The sequence below is a fragment of the Xenopus laevis genome, chromosome 7L (genome assembly GCF_017654675.1).
Source record: "Xenopus laevis strain J_2021 chromosome 7L, Xenopus_laevis_v10.1, whole genome shotgun sequence".
NCBI classification, from domain to species: domain Eukaryota; kingdom Metazoa; phylum Chordata; class Amphibia; order Anura; family Pipidae; genus Xenopus; species Xenopus laevis.
Window position 1 is genome coordinate 135742265 of NC_054383.1, and position 15436 is coordinate 135757700.

At 43.7% G+C, this 15436-nt stretch overlaps 1 protein-coding gene across 1 annotated transcript; it reads right to left on the reverse strand.

The window, feature by feature from the left end:
- Positions 1 to 9647: 9647 nt before the first annotated feature.
- On the reverse strand, positions 9648 to 12511 carry fam43b.L (family with sequence similarity 43 member B L homeolog). The gene has a single exon (XM_018226555.2). The coding sequence runs from the start codon at positions 11532 to 11534 to the stop codon at positions 10578 to 10580; it is 957 nt and encodes a 318-aa protein (XP_018082044.1). The 5' UTR covers positions 11535 to 12511; the 3' UTR covers positions 9648 to 10577.
- Between the last annotated feature and the right edge of the window lie 2925 nt (positions 12512 to 15436).

The window sequence follows — 15436 nt, forward strand, 5'->3', positions numbered from 1 at the left end:
TGCCACCTTAATTTATTCGCCATCACTAATGGCCAATTCTAAGCAACTTTTTCTTATTTTTTATTAGGGATGCACTGAATCCACTCTTTTGGATTTGGCCGAACCCCCGAATCCTTTGCAAAAGATTCGGCTGAATACTGAACCGAATCCAAATCCTAATTTGCATATGTGGGAAGGGGAAAACATTTTTTACTTCCTTGTTTTGTGACAAAAAGTCATATGATTTCCCTCCCCATCCCTAATTTACATATGCAAATTCGGATTCGGTTCAGCTGGGCAGAAGGATTCTACCGAATCCGAATCCTGGATTCGGTGCATCCCTACTTTTTATATAATTTTTGCCTTCTTCTTCTGACTCTTTCCAGCATTCAAATGGGGGTCACTGACCCCATCTAAAAAAAACAAATGCTCTGTAAGGCTACAAATGTATTGTTATTGATACTTTTTATTACTCATCTTTCTATTCAGGCCTCTCCTATTCATATTCCAGTCTCTTATTCAAATCAGTGCATGGTTGCTAGGGTAATTTGGACCATAGCAACCAGTTGGCTGAAATTGCAAACTGGAGAGCTTCTGAATAAAAAGCTAAATAACTCAAAAATCACAAATAATAAAAAATGAAAACCAACTGCAAATTTTCTCAGAATATCACTTTCTACATTTTGTAGTAAAAGCTCATTTAAAGGTGAATAACCCCTTGAAATCATGTAACTGCTATTGAAGGAAGTATCATCCTTTTCTACAGTTTCTTGAAAGAATTTAGCAACGATATAAAGACTGTAGAAAGGGACAGACAGACACAATGACATGTCACATTGCTATTAGAGAAATGTTTATTTTTGGGTTTATATCCCCTTGAGACAGGAGTCGTACAGCCAATAGTGCCTTTCCATGATTAAGTCCTACAAACACAGAGAAGAAGATAAGTGAATTCTCCACATTCTCATCTGTTTAGTCCAAACGTGTGAATGATTTAGGGATTGTTCTGCCCCTGATATCTCTAACCCCTTCTCTGTAGTCCTGTCTTTCTCTAGAGACACTAAATAAACCTGCAATGCAAATGTTTCTTATACTGGATAGAGAATAAATGGTTTCTTAATCGGATTCTGAGTGCCTGGGTGGCTTATGGGTCACTTGCAGACTTAGAAGAAGGAGCAATGCCCCAGGTTCCAGGTTTTCTACCCATAATGCCCCTGTCCCAGAATTCAAGCTCAATAATATTTATAAATACTGGGCAAATCTGCCCCTGGGTAGTAACCCATAGCAACCAATCAGCGATTGGCATTTATTCTATTAAATGAATGCAAGAATTTAATAGGTTGTCACAGGTTACTGCCCATGGGCAAATTTGCTCAGTGTTTATAAATGAGCTCCAGCAGCAGGATTTGTGGGTGAATTTTATTTCTGATGATTTCCCATAACCCCTAAGCTTAGCTTCCCAGAGCCCACTGAGCATGTGCAGTGCCACTGACACACAAAAGGCCTTACAAGACCCAATATTGGGGCCTGCTGGGGAATCTTTACGCATTACTTGTATTGGGCTGCTGAACCTCTAAGCTGGTACATTATATACAATTAAGCATTTCTCCTTTCAGCAGAGATGGTACCTACAGTTTTCAGTTGGTGTACTGGAATCATATACTAATATACTTTCTATACTGTTCACACAACTGCCTAGTAATGGACTCACTTGGAAGATCTCCATATATGCTAGCCTTTAAAGGGCTAGTTCTCCTTTAGGTTACCTTTTAGAATGTTATAGAATGTCTAATTCTAAACAACTTTTCAATTGGCCTTCATTTTTTCTTTTTTACAGTTTTTGAAAGATATGCATTCTCTTTACAGATTTCAAAAAATGGGGGTCACTGACCCCATCTAATGTATTGTTATTGCTACTTTTTATTACTCATCTATTCAGGCCTCTCCTATTCATATTCTAGTCTCTTATTCAAATCAGTGCATGCTGTCTCAGGTAGGGTTTCAGAAAAAGCAGATTTACCTTGGGCACCAATACCAATACTTGGTTCTGCCTAAAACAGAAGAAATAAATGGGCAATGATGAGCCAATGATGAGCCAAGCTGGCATTTTTGGGAAGTTTGCCACCCAGATTGAGAAGGATTTCGGTGCTTTCCTACTGGCTGAAAAATACCAGACCTTTCTGTTCCATTCTATGTTCTTTATCAGCCTTAATAAATAGCCATTATTCGCCAAGAAAAGCATTAGCTTCATATTAGGCAAGTTCTCCGGCGACTGCTGATTGGCTGATACGGCACTCCCCCCCCCCAATCCCTCCCGTGGGACCCGATAACGTCATTCGATTGCACTTGCGGGAATCCAGCAGTGAATATGAAAAGCTCAGGTATTGATCCAGTGAGACATTGTATCTGCTTTCATACAAGCCATTAGAATTGATGGAGTCGTTTGCTTTTAGTGCCCTTTGTTGCCGACTCAGCACCGGCGGGAGGATTAATGCTCAATATCCGCTTCTCATAACAAACCAGTCGGCAATATTTTCTGCCAAACCCCAAACTCAACAAAACTGCTCTGCCCGAGCCTCATTCATTATCACCTGCCGCCTTATTTATTGGCCTTGTCCTACCGGGAAAGAGACAACCTGTGCCTTCCACTTATTATTCTCTCCTCCTCTCAAAAATGCTGTCTGCTTTGTATTGCTTTCCCTGAACAAAGATGGGGAGATTCTCAGCATGTTCAGTTTTAGGAGGGCACTAGCACAGGGCTGGGTGACACTTTGCAGAGAGTGATTAACTGAAGCAGTGGGTGGGACTAGAAGACTCTGATGGAAGCTTAAAGGGACAGGGAGTCTGTGACTCAAGCAGTGGGTGGGACTAGAAGACTCTGATGGAAGCTTAAAGGAGAAGGACAGGGAACCTGTGACTCAAGTAGTGGGCGGGGCTAGAACACTCTGATGGAAGCCTGAAGGGAGAGGGGCAGGGAGTGTGATGGCAGCTTAGAGGTAGAGTAACAGGGAGTCTGTGACTCAAGCAGTGGGTGGGACTAGAACACTCTGATGGCAGCTTAGAGGGACATGGACAGGGAGTCTTTGAATCAAGACTGCTTGAGTCACAGAGTCCCTGTCCCTCTCCCTCTTAGCTGCCAGTAGGTGGGACTAGTGATTGGATGGCACTTTGCAGGGGGAGGTGCAGGGAGTTGTTAACTCAAGCCATGGGTGGGACTAGAACATTCTCATGGAAGCTTAGAGGGAGAGGGACAGGGAGTCTGTGACTCAAGCAGTGGGTGGGACTAGTGCCTAGATGGCACTTTGCAGGGGGAGATGCAGAGAGTCATTAACTCAAGCAGTGGGTGGGACTAGAACACTCTGATGGAAGCTTAAAGGGACAGGGAGTCTGTGACTCAAGCAGTGGGTGGGACTAGAAGACTCTGATGGAAGCTTAAAGGAGAAGGACAGGGAACCTGTGACTCAAGTAGTGGGCAGGGCTAGAACACTCTGATGGAAGCTTGAAGGGAGAGGGGCAGGGAGTGTGATGGCAGCTTAGAGGTAGAGTAACAGGGAGTCTGTGACTCAAGCAGTGGGTGGGACTAGAACACTGATGGAAGCTTGAAGGGAGAGGGGCAGGGAGTCTGAAATTCAAGCAGTGGGTGGGACTAGAAGACTCTGATGGCAGCTTAGAGGGACATGGACAGGGAGTCTGTGAATCAAGACTGCTTGAGTCACAGAGTCCCTGTCCCTCTCCCTCTTAGCTGCCAGTAGGTGGGACTAGTGATTGGATGGCACTTTGCAGGGGGAGGTGCAGGGAGTTGTTAACTCAAGCCATGGGTGGGACTAGAACACTCTCATGGAAGCTTAGAGGGAGAGGGACAGGGAGTCTGTGATTCAAGCAGTGGGTGGGACTAGTGCCTAGATGGCACTTTGCAGGGGGAGATGCAGAGAGTCATTAACTCAAGCAGTGGGTGGGACTAGAACACTCTGATGGCAGTTTACAGGGGGAGGGACAGAGGCTGTGTAAGTCAAGTAGTGGTTACCACAAGTATCAGATAAGTCAAAAGGCTGTGTAGTTCTTATGGCAGTTGTTTTTAAGTGCATATCCCTTTAAAATACTACAGGGCACCACCACCCAGTTCTACGACTTCTGGAGATTAATCGCTGCCCCTGGGTATGAAAAACGAAATTAAATTAAGGGACATCTCTGTGCAAATCTCTTATTTCCCCACGATGCAGAGATGGGCAATTACCCCCACGTGTGAGAAGAAACAGGGAGACTGTACATCCCGGCTAATAACTACCAGTAACAGAGGAACAGGCCCTAAGGGCAGGGAGAATGTACCTTTAATTAAATTCATTTATAAAGCAGGAAGGAGCGGCCCTAGAGCTCAGGATTATTACAGGTTGTGACTGTGTATCATCATGCAGCAAGAAACGGCCAATTTATTTGGGTTTAGTCAGTAGCACAAGTGAGACGGACAGATGATAAACACCCGGCCTATAATATACTAATGTATTTCCTTCAGGTACAGTATGAGGGTATAGCTTATTGTGTGCCCAGAACATTCCTTCTCTGTATATTTGTATTTATACATATGGGAGGAGGGAGGTGCCATATTGATTCCCTTAGACAGTACAGTATGAGGGTATAGCTTATTGTGTGCCCAGAACATTCCTTCTCTGTATATTTGTATTTATACATATGGGAGGAGGAGGTGCCATATGATTCCCTTAGACAGTACAGTATGAGGGTATAGCTTATTGTGTGCCCAGAACATTCCTTCTCTGTATATTTGTATTTATACATATGGGAGGAGGAGGTGCCATATTGATTCCTTAGACAGTACAGTATGAGGGTATAGCTTATTGTGTGCCCAGAACATTCCTTCTCTGTATATTTGGTATTTATACATATGGGAGGAGGGAGGTGCCATATTGATTCCTTAGACAGTACAGTATGAGGGTATAGCTTATTGTGTGCCCAGAACATTCCCTTCTCTGTATATTTGTATTTATACCATATGGGGAGGAGGTGCCATATTGATTCCCTTAGACAGTACAGTATGAGGGTATAGCTTATTGTGTGCCCAGAACATTCCCTTCTCTGTATATTTGTATTTTACATATGGGAGGAGGTGCCATATTGATTCCTTAGACAGTACAGTATGAGGGTATAGCTTATTGTGTGCCCAGAACATTCCTTCTCTGTATATTTGTATTTATACATATGGGAGGAGGGAGGTGCCATATTGATTCCCTTAGACAGTACAGTATGAGGGTATAGCTTATTGTGTGCCCAGAACATTCCTTCTCTGTATATTTGTATTTATACATATGGGAGGAGGTGCCATATTGATTCCCTTAGACAGTACAGTATGAGGGTATAGCTTATTGTGTGCCCAGAACATTCCTTCTCTGTATATTTGTATTATACATATGGAGGAGGTGCCATATTGATTCCCTTAGACAGTACAGTATGAGGGTATAGCTTATTGTGTGCCCAGAACATTCCTTCTCTGTATATTTGTATTTATACATATGGAGGAGGAGTGCCATATTGATTCCCTTAGACAGTACAGTATGAGGGTATAGCTTATTGTGCCAGACATTCCTTCTCTGTATATTTGTATTATATACTATGGAGGAGGAGGTGCCATATTGATTCCCTTAGACAGTACAGTATGAGGGTATAGCATATTGTGTATAAGGTGTCATACTATTTCCCTTATGAGATTATTCTCTGTACTCCACTGGAAAATTATAGACAACAGAAGAGGCACCAGTGCTGCATAATAAAGGATAAATATACCTGTCTAAATAATCATAATAAAGGGCACATTTCAACACTTGGCTGCCTATGAAAAGAACATACAAGGAGTCTCCCTTTGAACATTTTCTTAGTTGTCACCCCCTTTTTATCATCACATGAAATGAGCTCTAATTAAGAATGGGAAGCTGTGAAGGTTGGGGGTGGGAATCCAGATCTCAGTTATGGATCATATATTCATATTTAACATATGCAAAGTATATATATATATATATATATATATATATATATATATATATATATATATATATATATATATATATATATATATATATATATAAAAAATAAGTATACTGTAGGTACCTTTTTGCACAATACATATATTATTACAGCGATTGTACTATATATAGAGGAAATGTAAGTTCCACTAGACTTTTAATCTGCATTGGTTGAAGAGCTTGCAATTGACAGTATACAGCTCAGTCACACTAGATGTATCTGGGTGGGGGTTACTTAACGGGAAAAATATGGAAATGGCAAACGCTCCAGTGATGCAGATCCATGTGATATTGATGGGTCAGTGAGGGGTAAGGCAGTCTCCAGATATCTATAGATTAATGCTGAGTCCATCTGCTGAGACCGCAGCCATATTTAATATCAGAGAGAACCCCCCCGTTACTGTGTATTATTAGGTACATCATCTCTTTCCACCAAAGTCATTGCCCTTGTGTTTCATGCCCAGCATTGGTCGTTGGCACAATTAACTGGCACTACAGGACACTGGAATCCTCCATACTTCTGAGACAGGCCATTTGTGTTGCTATACTGATTTCAACCAGTAGGAGGTGGTGTATAGTTTTCCCATTATTACCTTACAGAGTAGGAATGGAATCAATATATAGTGAATAAATTACCCCCTCTTGCAAAATATAAGAATATTATAAGTTACCGAGGAGTTTCATGACCATATAAAAACACAAGGCCGAAGGCTGAGTGCTTTTATACAGGTCATGGAACTCCGAGGTAACTTCTAATATCCTCATATTTTGCAACTGGGGGTACTTTATTTATTATAATACACAAATTTCAGTGAGTCATGTGACAGAAATGACATCAGAACTCACCGTTTATAAGGATATAGTTTACAAGATATTCATGGCTTTTGTGTATTATATATATATATATATATATATATATATATATATATATATATACTGACTGATGCATGGAAATGTTCCACCTGCTGAGTGTGATCTCATCTCTGTTTATCCTACGGCACTTGTACTTATCGGCTCTTCTATATGTGGCATCAAAAGCATTTATAAACAGAATTATAAGGGAAAATTTACCCCCTACCATAAATTATAAGGATATTAGAAGTCACTGAGGGGTTGTTCTGTGACCATATAAAGGCACAAGGCTGCAGGCTAAGTTATACAGGGAACTCTGAGTATCACTCATGTATTATAAGGGATAATGTACCCCCTACTGTAAATGATAAGGATATTAGAAGTCACTGAGGGGTTGTTCTGTGACCATATAAAGACACAAGGCTGCAGGCTGAGTTATACAGGGAACTCTGAGTATCACTCATATATTATAAGGGATAATGTACCCCCTACTGTAAATGATAAGGATATTAGAAGTCACTGAGGGATTGTTCTGTGACCATATAAAGGCACAAGGCTGCAGGCTAAGTTATACAGGGAACTCTGAGTATCACTCATGTATTATAAGGGATAATGTACCCCCTACTGTAAATGATAAGGATATTAGAAGTCACTGAGGGGTTGTTCTGTGACCATATAAAGACACAAGGCTGCAGGCTGAGTTATACAGGGAACTCTGAGTATCACTCATGTATTATAAGGGATAATGTACCCCCTACTGTAGATGATAAGGATATTAGAAGTCACTGAGGGGTTGTTCTGTTACCATATAAAGGCACAAGGCTGCAGGCTAAGTTATACAGGGAACTCTGAGTGTCACTCATGTATTATAAGGGATAATGTACCCCCTACTGTAAATGATAAGGATATTAGAAGTCACTGAGGGGTTATGTGACCATATAAAGGCCCAAGGCTGCAGGCTGAGTTATACAGGGAACTCTGAGTATCACTCATGTATTATAAGGGATAATGTACCCCCTACTGTAAATGATAAGGATATTAGAAGTCACTGAGGGGTTCTGTGACCACATAAAGACACAAGGCTGCAGGCTGAGTTATACAGGGAACTCTGAGTATCACTCATGTATTATAAGGGATAATGTACCCCCTACTGTAAATGATAAGGATATTAGAAGTCACTGAGGGGTTGTTCTGTGACCATATAAAGGCACAAGGCTGCAGGCTGAGTTATACAGGGAACTCTGAGTATCACTCATGTATTATAAGGATAATGTACCCCCTACTGTAAATGATAAGGATATTAGAAGTCACTGAGGGGTTGTTCTGTGACCATATAAAGGCACAAGGCTGCAGGCTGAGTTATACAGGGAACTCTGAGTATCACTCATGTATTATAAGGGATAATGTACCCCCTACTGTAAATGATAAGGATATTAGAAGTCACTGAGGGGTTATGTGACCATATAAAGGCCCAAGGCTGCAGGCTGAGTTATACAGGGAACTCTGAGTATCACTCATGTATTATAAGGGATAATGTACCCCCTACTGTAAATGATAAGGATATTAGAAGTCACTGAGGGGTTGTTCTGTGACCATATAAAGGCACAAGGCTGCAAGCTGAGTTATACAGGGAACTCTGAGTATCACTCATGTATTATAAGGGATAATGTACCCCCTACTGTAAATGATAAGGATATTAGAAGTCACTGAGGGGTTGTTCTGTGACCATATAAAGGCACAAGGCTGCAGGCTGAGTTATACAGGGAACTCTGAGTATCACTCATGTATTGAAAGTGAAATTCCTGCTGCAGACTGTGCAGATTTCTGTGCAGCCATACAGAGCCCATCTAAATGAAATGCCTGTGGATGAGATTTGTCATTTTAAAATGGGTGAGGCGGCACATGACAACGCTGGCATGAATAACATTGTTGGCATTCAACACCTTCTCATCCCTATAAACAGGATACGCAGAAATCTGGACTAAAGAGTCAGACAAGATTCTGTGCAGAACATTGTTGCTCCTTCTTTGGATACAGACCCATGGGGGGGGGGGATTTAATTTGGGTTACATTGACATTAGAGGGGTAGGATAAAAAGAACCCTAACGCCTAATTTGTATGTAAAATCTGCTTTTGCGGCCAAGTATTTCTTCCCCCTCCCCCAGTGAAAACTGTAACAACTCCAGGGAAGTGTTTGAAGATAAAAATGTCTTATTTTGATGTGAAAATCAGCAGGAATGAGAATTCCCTGTAAATCACTAAAATATTCTCCCTCCGTTCTCTTCCCGTCAATTTCTCTCATGCAGGAAAACTGGAGGAGACTTTTTAATGACCTAATTTTCGGTTAACTACAACTCCCAGCATGCTTTGTGGTATGGAAAGAGGTTTGTGTTTAAAGGAGAAGGAAAGCTACCGAGGCAGTTTATTGATAATAGATTAATCACAATAGTGCAAGCTAAATGCTATATTTATTCTGTAGAATGTTTTACCATACCTGAGTAAACAGCTCTACTTTGAGGGTTTAATAGTGTATTTATATTATAGACCTTTTTGGTAAAGCTTACTTAGTTTTAACCTTTCCTTCTCCTTTAAAGTCCTTAGTTGTATGTTATGGCATGAGTGACAGCCAAGGCATGGAAATGAATATAAAACAGTAGCCCCCTACACTTTCATTAGCAGCCTCCCAGGGGACCCCAATTATAAACATGAGTCACCTGGGCCCCATGGGCAATGGACCCTGACCCCAACTGCAGGTCTATAGGGCAACAGCATGAATTAAAAACATGATTACAAGTACAACATTATTTTATTTTGGTGTGACTGCCCCTTTAATGCATTTTCCTTATGAAACAAGTCCAGGCAGGTTTCCTCCAATAAAAAATTAATTGAATGAAATAATATAAACTTTGTGTAAACCTATAAAGACGGCACAATGGCTTCTGTTCCATAAAGTGTTGGCACAACGAGGGGCATCAGCCTTTGCCAGAAACAGCTGAATAATGAGTAACAGATAAAAGCCTATTCCTGTCTGTGCAATGGGACACACAGCATGGGGTCAACTGTCAATCATTTGTTGTGGCAGTTTGACATGGTGAGACTGGGCATTGAGAAAAAGGGAGGAGAGTGGCAACATCTTCAGTCTTTGGGACAGACACTAGACTTCCTGGAGAATGAACCAGCGGGGGGTTACTGCCCCCCAATCTCACACCACCCCCCATCCTGCGCTCCAGTTCCTCCAGTCACTGTAAGGTCAATAGAATGGGGACAGGACATGTGTTCATGGAGGATTGGGTTACAGTCCTGAAACCCCTTTAAAAACAGACCACATGTTGGAAAGATAAGGTGAGGTGCACCTTAATGACTTCATTGTTTGGCTGATGGAACTGAAACAGGTGATGAAAAGCTTTGGTACACCAAGACCCCCCACCCCGGTGCTCCCCACTGAACAGATAGGTAAAAAGTCATGGGTGTGTCCTTGAAAGGTACTTCTGCCATAAAAGTGTCCATGGAAAATTGGGGCAAAAGGTTGCATTCCAGATACTCCTTGTGAACAGTCAGCAGTCTTCATAGGGCCCTCAGATGTCCCCTGATTGTAAGGTCCTTGTGGGGTGGGCATGTGCTCTAAAAGTAGGAGTACCCCACATATTCCATGTGATGAGAAGGATTAGGAATTGAGATGGAAGGTCAGTATGAGATGGAAGGTGGGATCTCCAGGTGTCAGCACATAGTCCTCATAGGATGTTTCCAGTCAATGGCACAGGTTGGGTGGCTGAAGGTCCAGTTGAGACTCTGGGTGAGGGCTCTCTGGATACTCAACCTCCTCAGCTCTTGAACCAAGTCCAACATGGTCTCATTGTTCTCCAGTAAATTGTGGGAGCCCTGATCGCATGTCCTCCCTGGGCTATTCTGCTCTTCGTCCTCATCCTCTTCTTCCTCTTGGATTGAGCTCAGCCCCAGTGCCCCGCTGCCCCTCACCTCCCGGGGATGATAATAGCACCTGGCATTCAGTATCTTCCTTAGGGGCACCAAGGGCACAACACTTTGCCCCAGCCTCTCCTGCTGCCCCCTCCTGTAGTCGTTCTGCCTCTTTAGTCGCTTGAAGTCGCAAAAGGCTGCCCGTGAGATGTGGCAAAGTCTCAGTGCCAGGGCCGCAGCTTTCTCATGCCTGGGGAGCAGCACCGCATGGCACCGGAGCACCACCGCCTTGTGCCGGACTTGGTGCCTGTAGACCCAGCAGAGGAGCCGGGGGTGGGCGCTGTCGGTACAACAGTGGGTGATTCGGTGCAGAAGGTAAGTGTTGGCAGTTTTGCCCTTCCCAGGGAACACCCTGATGCCTTCACTACTCACCGACAGCTTCACCCTGGGGCCCCGGCTTCCACCCCCGCTCCGCTCCCAGATCTGCCCTACCGCCTCCGCCGTGCAGCCCTCCCCTTGGGCCCGCAGGGTCACCGCACTGCCCAAGTACCGCACCTTGTCACTGGGCTCCTCCCGGGTCAGCTCCACCGTCTGCCGCTTCCTCCTGAACACCGTGCCCAGGCACTGCCCGGAGATATTGGGTAGAAGATCGGGACAGGAGCGCAGGAAGGAGGGCAGCAGCCTGGGGTAACTTAATGCTTTGCCCTCCTGCTCTTTCTGTGCCAGCACAAACTTTCCTTTCCTCCTCCAGGGCAGCATGGTGCCAGCTCTTAGAGAGATGCCAGGCCTTGTACAGCCTGGGTGCCAACTCAGTATACTCAGATGCCACCTCTCAATTCCCGGGGGTGCTCACTTTCAATCAGATGCCAGCTCTGAGCTTAGGGATCAACTTTTAGTGCTAGCTCCTGTACCAACCTCTCAGTGCCAGGCGGGTACCAGCCTTGCCCTTTAGTGAAGTTGGTGCCTGTTCTGGGTACAGGGGAATGTCAGTATTCACAACATCCGTCTTTTGGATTGCCAACAACAATTGCCCTTGGAGTGCCAAGTCGAGAATGCCAAATTTCAGTGGGGTCTTCAAGGTATCAACTCAGCGTTGGTTGGTGCCCAGGTGTTTGTGCCAGGTATTATGTGATGCCAGATCTAGTTGCAGCTATTTGTACAGCTCAGGTGCTGCCAGTGTGCAGCTTTCTGTGCAGTTTGGGCACCAGGTCTAATCAGTCTTCTACTGGTTTCCAGTCTCAGTGAGGTGCCAGGTGGCAGTCAGTACAGATGTGCCAGTGCAGATGGTGTCAGGCTGTGAGCGCTGCTCCGGAGAAAGTGTGAGAGTGAGAGTGTGAGATTGTGAGACAGCCCCAGTGACAGCCTTCGGGTAGAATGGGAGGGACCACTGCTCCCCCTGTTGCCCCCTGAGTTAATTACACGCCCTGTCTGTGCAGCTGCCGCTGACTCCTGGGTGGGTCTGACTATTATTCCCCCGGGCAGTGCAGCTCCCACTGTATCTCTGCTCTCAGTGTTCTAGATCTGTGTATGGGTGTGTCCCTATGTGCTGTGGGTGTGTCCTCCTGAGCTTATTTACTAAAGGACCCCGGGCAAATAATTCACATGACATGACTTGTCTGTCATTCACCGAGTCTTGTTTCCCTAGAACAGACAGTGGAAGAGATGCAGCAGGGCCCTGCCTATAACTGGGAGTCTGGGACCCCTATCCCAAGGAGGGGGACATTCCATCCATCAAATATACACCACCCAACCTATTGGCAGCTATGGGGCTTCCCTAAAACCAGTCCTGTTTGGGAGTGTGAACCTGTAATGGAGTCTGCACATCACCGGTGGGACCCAGAGGGGCCAAATGCACCACCCAATGCAAAGTTCCATCATGCACTTCTTGCTCAGACCAAGCCACATGGCAGCACTCACACCGCCCCCAAATCTTATACAATTTGTAACACTGACCCTCAGGGAACTGGTCCTGCATGTGGGTGGGTAAATGTGGGTCTGGTTGCAAAATATCATCCCCCCCCCCTTGCATATCACTAATGCTTTTATGACAATGTCATTTCTGGCAGTTAGTGAGAATGTGGATAAAGCTGCTACTACTGGGAAGGTCACCTTTAGGGGTTGTTTAACTTTCAATTAGTATGATGTAGAGAGGAATATTCTGAGAAAATTTGCAATTGGTTTTCATTTTTTATTACTTGTGGTTTTTGACTTATTTAGCTTTTTATTCAGTAGTTCTCCTGCTTGCAATTTTTGCGATCTGGTTGCTAGCGTCCAAATGACCCTAGCAACCATGCATTGATATGAATAAGAGACTGGAATATGAATAGGAGAGGCCTGAATAGAAAGATGAGTAATAAAAAAAAACTATACATTTGTAGCCTTACAGAGTATGAGCTATAGGGTCAGACTGGGGGACCCGGGCAAATAATTAAAAAACTATAAAAAAAATAAAAAATAAAGACCAACTGAAAAGTTGCTTAGATTGAGCTATTTTATAACATACCAAAAGTTAACTTAAAGGTTAATAATTTAAATACTCAGAAGGAAATAACCCCTGCAACTTTGCAATTGGTCATTGTTTCCTTAGCTATAAAAATGGATCAAGCCTCAATGAACATTCTGTAGGTTTCAGATAGGAATATCTCTACTCAGCACAAGTAGCAACAGGACATACAGGGCCGCCATCATAGGGGCACTATTTTACTGGGCTTAAAGAGAGGCCCAGCCGTGCTGCACTTTTAGAAATAGCCCGGCCCCCTTAACAGTGCCGAAGCCGTGCCACATCTTCCGTAGTCTGAAGAGCTGAAGTCCCAAAAAGCCAAAGTTCCAAAAAGCCGAAGAGCCAAAGTCCCGAAGAGCCGAAGTCCCGAAGAGCCAAAGTCCCGAAGAGCCAAAGTCCAGAAGAGCCAAAGTCCCGAAGAGCCAAAGTCCCGAAGAGCCGAAGTCCGGAAGAGCCAAAGTCCTGAAGAGCTAAAGTCCTGAAGAGCCAAAGTTGAAGTCCCAAAAAGCCAAAGTCCCAAAAAGCCGAAGAGCCGAACTCCCAAAAAGCCAAAGTCCCAAAGAACCAAAGTCCCGAAGAGCCAAAGTCCCGAAGAGCCAAAGTCCTGAAGAGCCAAAGTTGAAGTCCCAAAAAGCCGAAGAAGCAAAGTCCCAAAAAGCCAAAGTCCCAAAGAGCCGAAGTCCCAAAGAGCCAAAGTCCGGAAGAGCCGAAGTCCCGAAGTCCCAAAGAGCCGAAGTCCCGAAGTCCCAAAGAGCCGAAGTCTCGAAGGCCTGAATCCAGAAGAGCCGAAGTCCAGAAGAGCCAAAGTCCTGAAGAGCTGAAGTTGAAGATCTGAAGCAAAAAGCTGCAAAAAGGCCCAAAGTCACGAAAGGAGCTGAAATTTAAGTCCTGAAGCCACAAGTTCAATTCTATTGACACCAGTTTGTGTATTTTTTATTTTATTAAACCCCTGGCCACCAATGTATTATTTTAATACTCTATAGGCCCCTGCCACAAACGTGTTTTTAAAAAAATATTATCTGGGGCCCCAATGTTTCTTTCTAACTTGTAAGGGGGGGGCCTGGCGCCAATGTTTTTTTTTAAAAAAACTTTTATGAGGGGCATTGGCGTCAACATTTTTTTTTTACTTATGGGGGTCCCTGACTACCAATGATTTCTTAAAAAACTTTATGGGGGACCCTGGCGTCACAGTTTTTTTTTAAGGGGGCCCTGACCATTAATGGCTTTTTATAACTTGTGTGGGGGGGGTTACCTTTTTTAGCGCTGATGTCTGTGTGGCCTTTTAACTGGGGTGTGGGCGGGGTCTGGGGTGGGGCTTGGTGGCAGGGATTGAGCAGGGGCCCCAAAAATATTGTTGCACAGGGCCCCGTGATTTCTAATGGCGACTCTGAGGACATATATTCACATACACCAGTGTGTTACTGTGCGGCTCACTCTGTAAACAGCCAGATCCCATATACATATATTGCTAAAGGCAGATCAATTACTGATGGGTGCCACTAGGTGGTGCTAGTTCATTCAGGGATCCAGGTGTAGCCTCACGTCGGCATTTGTATGTGCCCCATATGCTAATGTCAGGTTACACCTGGGTCCCCTCCTTTCGCCAGCCCCCCTAGTGAGCAGGAGAATAGCAGAAACCCCCATGAGTCATTCCCTTTACCCCCAACTAGATTTGAACCGACCTACTGAACTTCTCTCCCCATTAAAGTGGTGGTTCACTTTTAAAGGGGTTGTTCACCTTTAAATTAACTGTTAGTATGATGTAGAGAGGGATATTCTGAGACAATTTGCATTTGGGTTTCATTTTTTATTATTTGTGGTTTTTGACTTATTTATCTTTTTATTCATCATCTCTCCAGTTTGCAATTTCAGTTGCTAGGGACCCTAGCAACCATGCATTGATTTGAATAAGAGACTGGAATATGAATAGGAGAGGCCTGAATTGAAAGAGGAGTAATAAAAAGTAACAATAACAATACATTTGTAGCATTACAGAGCGTTTGTTGTTTTAGATGGGGTCAGTGACCCCCATTTGAAAAGCTGAAAAGCATCAGAAGGCATATTCAAAAACTATAAAAAATGAAAAAATGAAGACAAATTAAAAATTTGCTTAGAATTGGTAATTGTATGACATACTAAAAGTTAACTTACAGGTCAACCA

Bases quoted from the DNA above. Each gene is read 5' to 3' on its own strand.
- fam43b.L (XM_018226555.2), bottom strand. From the start codon at position 11,534: ATGCTGCCCTGGAGGAGGAAAGGAAAGTTTGTGCTGGCACAGAAAGAG.